Source organism: Cydia amplana, chromosome 18, assembly GCF_948474715.1.
Source record: "Cydia amplana chromosome 18, ilCydAmpl1.1, whole genome shotgun sequence".
Classification (NCBI taxonomy): Eukaryota; Metazoa; Arthropoda; class Insecta; order Lepidoptera; family Tortricidae; genus Cydia; species Cydia amplana.
This window is the reverse complement of record NC_086086.1, coordinates 11,647,737-11,653,736: the sequence shown is the minus strand read 5'-3', so window position 1 is coordinate 11,653,736 and position 6,000 is coordinate 11,647,737. Positions and strand designations below refer to the sequence as shown.

Below are 6,000 nucleotides of genomic sequence, written 5' to 3'. Positions count from 1 at the left end.
CGATCGAAACGCAACTGTCACTGTCGCACTAATGTGGAAGAGTGATAGAGAGATACAAAGCGTTTCGTTGTCGAAGCGATAGCGATTGTAACCTTGGCTAGGCCGGCTGTAGGCCCCTTTAGTCGTCAATGAACTTAGAATTTCTCACGCTCTATCTATTATAAATTTGGTGTAAGATGTAGGTACCTGGGGCTAATATTATTTGCAATCTAATGTTCAAAGCATGGACACGCTTATAGGTACTTAAATACTCACAGGCTTCATACAGTATAAAATTCTTTGGAACTCTATATTCACTTTAGTCTCGAAACTCATCATAAATTTCCAAGTACCTAGCTTGCCTTAATTGCTCGATCCTATGAATACTTACAACGATCCAAAGGAAAGTCATAAACTAGGACGAAAGCATAATTAAGAAAAATAGTTTTTAATTAAAGTCCGCAGACAGAGTGCCTCAACTTACATAACTATAGTAACATACCTAGTTGGCTAGTTAGGGTTCCGTACCCAAAGGGTAAAAACGGGACCCTATTACTAAGACTCCGCTGTCCGTCCGTCCGTCCATCCGTCCGTCCATCCGTCCGTCCGTCCGTCTGTCACCAGGCTGTATCTCACGAACCGTGATAGCTAGACAGTTGAAATTTTCACAGATGATGTATTTCTGTTGCCGCTATAACAACAAATACTAAAAACAGAATAAAATAAAGATTTAAGTGGAGCTCCCATACAACAAACGTGATTTTTGACCGAAGTTAAGCAACGTCGGGCGGGGTCAGTACTTGGATGGGTGACCGTTTTTTTGCTTGTTTTTTGTTGATGGTGCGGAACCCTCCGTGCGCGAGTTCGACTCGCACTTGGCCGGTTTTTTTTAAATATTTCAAGGCTTTCTCGCATTTCGTTATTTAAATTTATACTTAAGTAATTTTACTGGGCAGCCTTTTGTTGCTACTTAAATCAATTTTACGAAGCATTATAAAAATTAATTACGGTCTACAAATTGGAAGTAACATTCTCAATATTCTCATAATTATACATCTTTTATGTTTATTTTTAAAATAAACTCAACTACTAGCCACATTTCTGTTTAACTTTAGTCATTGGTTGAAAATGTTGAAATAATAATTCAATAGTTCAAATAATTTATTTCAGAATAAAAATAAGGCATTAGATAGAGTTTTAGTTTTATTTGAGATAAAAGATTTTAATGGCAGTATAGTTTTCCTGGTTCTTACTGACTGACACATTGGTTTGACCAACTATATGCGAGAACACCGTACGACCGTGCACCATGAACGACTGCTCGACTGGATTTTACGTTCGTTGCCTGCATAACTGGGAAAATTGAGAATATCGACGTCAAACTACTTTGTCACTAGAAAAAGTTTAAATTTTCTATGGAACGATAACTCTTCGTGCCTACATTTTTTAAATTTGCCGCTTTTTTCTACTGACGGAAAAAGCTTGACAGACTTTATCTCAAAAATCGTCTATCTGCTTATCTATCGCTCGAATGTTCAAAGAGTGACAGAAAGGCAAGTCGATTGACTCGAGCAACACAGCGAATATGAAACAGGGACCATTTTCATGGAACGTTTCTAAACGGAAACGTCACTGTCATTGTCAATGTCAGATTTGGCAAGTCAAATGCGCGTGAATGTTTTCAGTCCTTGGTCAACATTGTGCAATTTATCTTACATTTTAACACGTTATCGATACGATTCTCACTAAAAAACAACACTGTAAGTGTGTCACAATAACTTGAACAATACTGTGAGCAGTTTTGATTAATATCTTCAAAATGCGGTTGGTAGACGGATCAAAACTTTTAGAACTTCAAAACAACCCTGTGAATATTCGAAATATTTGCATCGTGGCGCACGTGGATCATGGTAAAACGACTTTGGCGGACTCCTTGATATCCAGCAATGGTATCATATCGCAGAGAATGTCCGGGAAGCTGCGTTACATGGACAGCCGGCCTGATGAACAGGAACGCGGTATAACCATGAAAAGTAGTAGTATAGCTTTGTATCACGCCGTGCAGAAGCAAGAATACCTTGTGAACCTTATAGATTCACCTGGACACGTCGATTTCTCTAGTGAAGTGTCTACAGCTGTGAGACTTTGCGATGGAGCTATTGTTGTTGTAAGTTAATTTGTTATTTATTACCTTTACCTCTAGCCGCCCAGAGACCTATAAAAAGATCTCCTGTTCCATTCCAATTTGAACTTTGTGTTGACAAAATAAAATTTCATTTTGCTTGGCAAGGTTTGACGCAGGGATGTTGCGAACATCCGCATCCGCATCCGCAACCGCGGAACTTCCGCATTATTTTCGACATCCGCATCTGCATCCGCATCCGCATAAAATCGATGCGGAGCTTATGCGGATGCGGATGTCGAACAAGTTGGTACAGGAACGTCTTAGCGGCGGCGTAAGTGCTGGGTAATTTCGTCATTACCTATAACGAAATCGTCTAGATCCAGAAAAGTCGGCCAAGTTACTGTTTATTAAATATAACGCACCTATATTCTTGCTCAAATACTAAACGTTTCGTTTTTTTTTAAATAAAAAAATACTAAAAATTTAATATTTGACGTTTTCTAAGTACCTAATCTTGACATCCGCATCCGCATCCGCATCCGCGGATGTGAGCCTTTAAATATCCGCATCCGCATCCGCATCCGCGGATGTCAAAAAATCTACATCCGCAACATGCCTGGTTTGACGTATGGGTGGCTAGAGGATAAAAACAAAACATTAGAAATTGATTGGTTCCTGTAGTACTATGTATAACTTATTTGTGAAATACAGTAGAAGCTATTTGTGATATTTCATGTCAATATTTCTTAACACTTTTGCTGAAAGTAATGCAGTTAAGCATTGTTTGGCAAACAACTACCTTGCCTGTTAACCTACTGTCAGCTAACTTGTTAAGTCAACACAAATAATAAGAGAATGTAATTGAGGGCAGGTATTCCAAATTTTAAGGACTTGAAACATAGGACTAATCCCATGTTTTGACTAATTTTTGACATTATTGACAAAAATCATATAAGAACTAATAAGGTCCCGGTTTATACACTGTAATTTATTTATTACATAAGTATCCCTTTAGTAGTAGTAGTAGTAAACTCTTTATTGTACAAAAAGACATATTAAAATTAACATACAATTAGTAAGAAACCCTTTAATTTATGAATATGAATTTTATTTCCAGGTGGACGTAGTAGAAGGTGTATGCCCACAAACAAGACTAGCACTAAAGCAAGCATACTCAGAAAACATCCAAGCTGTGCTAGTGCTGAACAAAATTGACCGACTCATATTGGAAATGCAGATGACACCGCTAGATGCATATGTGCATCTCGCTCAGGTCATGGAACAGGTTAATGCGGTTATGGGGGAACTGTTTGCCAGTAAAGTGTTGGGTAATGAGGAAACCAAGATTGATAAGCAGGTAATTTAGTATTTATAGCTGGGCAAGCAAATCTTGTCAGTAAAAAAAGGCGCGAAATTCAAATTTTCTATGGGATGATATCCCTAAGCGCCTACATTTTTCAAATTTGCTGCCTTTTTCTATTGTCAAGACTTGCTTGACCAAGTATAGCTTGAAAATAACTTATTGACTTTTGGTGTCTAATTAGTTTCTTATTTGGGATTTATTATCAAATGTTTGTATCAACACTTGGTTCCATAATGATAAGTTGGGACAGTTAAGCAAACAGGTTTTTTTTTATCTATAAAAATAGGTCCCAGAGACTGTACAGTCACATTCAGCAGCATGCAAAAAAAGTATCTGCCATTCTCTAATTAGGTAATAAAAAAATATATGTCTCACCTTAGGCTGCCATGAGCAGGGTTCGAAAGGATATTTATCAATCATAGCTATCTTGATAATTATCGCGCTAATTATCGTGATTTTTATGCCCGATAACTATCAATTTGATAATGACCGAATAAAAAAATAGCAAAAAAGACCCCAATATTTTTTTACTATCAAAGAATTCAAAGAAAATAAATGGGCGTTTTTTTTGTTGTCCCCTACACTTTTTTGTCAAATTTGGGATTTTTTATGTTATTTCTACTCAGAATCACGAGCTCTTTCTATCCTAATAGGAGAAAAAAAGTGTCCCAAAATTTCTATACATTTTTCGACTCCACTGTATAATACATTAATTACATTACGACATCCGGAAGATTGCGGGTCACTTCTGGATGAGATTAGCTCAGGACCGGGACAAGTGGCGTACTAGAAGAGAGGCCTATGCTCAGCAGTGGGCGATAAAGGGCTGATATGATGATGATGATGATGATGACTGTATTATATTATGAAATTTATTAGTAGGTAATCTCTGTTAGTTCTAATGCGCCAACTTTGATTTCAGGAAACGAAAGAAAAACCTAAGGAAGACAATAATTTTTACGATTGGACCTCCGCTTTAGAGGATGCAGATGATTCTAATCTGTACTTTTCTCCAGAACAAGGGAATGTTGTGTTTGCGAGTGCTATAGATGGTTGGGGCTTCACAGTCCATACATTTGCTAGACTTTTCTCTGAGAAACTTGGTAAGTGCCTTGCATTTCAAGGATGCCATAAAAACATTTCTGATATACTGACCTTTGTTGAGATTTCTTAATCAGTCGGCCACCTTATAAAATATTTGCCACTAATACTACTATTATTTTATTATTACAAGCTTCTATTTAATTTGCCCTGTTAGTAGGTATGTTAGTGTGGGTCAAATCTTGGAAACTAAATTTGACCCACTTTCCGATTGCCGATTGAGCTGAAATTTTGCATACATAATGCAAATCGGATGACAATGCAATATTATGATGACATGGAGCTGATCTGATGATGGAGACAAGAGGTGGCCATAGGAACTCTGTGATAAAACGGTGCAAACTGTCACTGACGCAAATTTTTGTTTGGGATTGTGAGTATTGTCTCAATGAGTATTGGTTACCTGGTAGAAAGAAAAGTACAGTTAGCGATAACAGCTTGTACCAAGTTTTAAATTTTTGCCAAAAACTTGTTTTTGTAATCTCGAATTTTATTTAGGTGTGAAAGAAGATATACTCAGAAAAGTATTGTGGGGGGATTTCTATTTGAATTCTAAAACGAAACGCTTTATGAAAGGAGCTCAAGAAAAGGCGAAGAAACCGCTCTTTGTCCAACTGGTGCTAGATAACTTATGGAACGTTTATGAAACTATTGCCATGAGAAACGAAAAAGAAAAAGTACCCATTATCTGTGAGAAACTTGGTATCAAACTTACCACAAGAGACCTAAGACATACAGACAGCAGAATTCAATTGCAGTCACTAATGATGCAGTGGCTGCCTTTGTCACAAACTGTGTTAAACATGGTTTGCACAAAACTGCCATCACCTAAAGAAATCGGTCTGGAGAAAGTTGAAAAACTTATGTGCACAAAAATCTGTGACTTCGAGTCTTTGCATCCACAAACGCAAGAACTAAGAAACGATTTCCTAGCATGTGATAGTAGCTCAGAAAGGCCTGTTATAGTGTATATTTCTAAAATGTTTAGCATAGACAAAAGTGTGCTTCCGGAAAACAAGCCAAAGGCTTTGACTGCTGAAGAGATGGCCTTAAGGAGAGAAAGAGCCAGACAGATGAGAGAGCAGATGAAATTGAATGAAGTTAATTCACAAGCTATACCCATGACAGAAGAAAATAAAGATGAAAATACTCAGGAAAACAGTAATGATGCAGATAAAGAAGTCGATCAGCCTGCATTTATTGCATTCGCTAGAGTATTTAGCGGTACATTAAGAAAAGGAGATAAAGTGTATGTTTTAGGACCAAAACATGACCCGTCAAGAATACTTAATATAAAAGACTTTGAAGTAGATCCTAATAAGAAGTTAAAAGACTTAAAGAGTGATGAACATATCACATGCGCAGAGTAAGTAATAACAGCAATAGTTTTGTAAGAGCGGTTTCGCACTATGTCCGATCCGAATCCGTGAAT

The 6,000-nt window shown here is 37.2% G+C and overlaps 1 protein-coding gene across 1 annotated transcript in view; it reads left to right on the top strand.

Moving 5' to 3' along the window:
- The first annotated feature begins 1,644 nt into the window (after nt 1–1,644).
- The window catches only part of LOC134656432 (elongation factor-like GTPase 1), a 232,131-nt gene continuing 227,775 nt past the window's right edge, over nt 1,645–6,000 (top strand). Inside the window, exons 1-4 of the mRNA XM_063511962.1 lie at nt 1,645–2,146; nt 3,222–3,461; nt 4,390–4,570; nt 5,067–5,934. Coding sequence (XP_063368032.1) covers nt 1,799–2,146; nt 3,222–3,461; nt 4,390–4,570; nt 5,067–5,934 — 1,637 coding nt within the window. The 5' untranslated portion in view covers nt 1,645–1,798. The remainder of the gene's footprint in view (nt 2,147–3,221; nt 3,462–4,389; nt 4,571–5,066; nt 5,935–6,000) is intronic.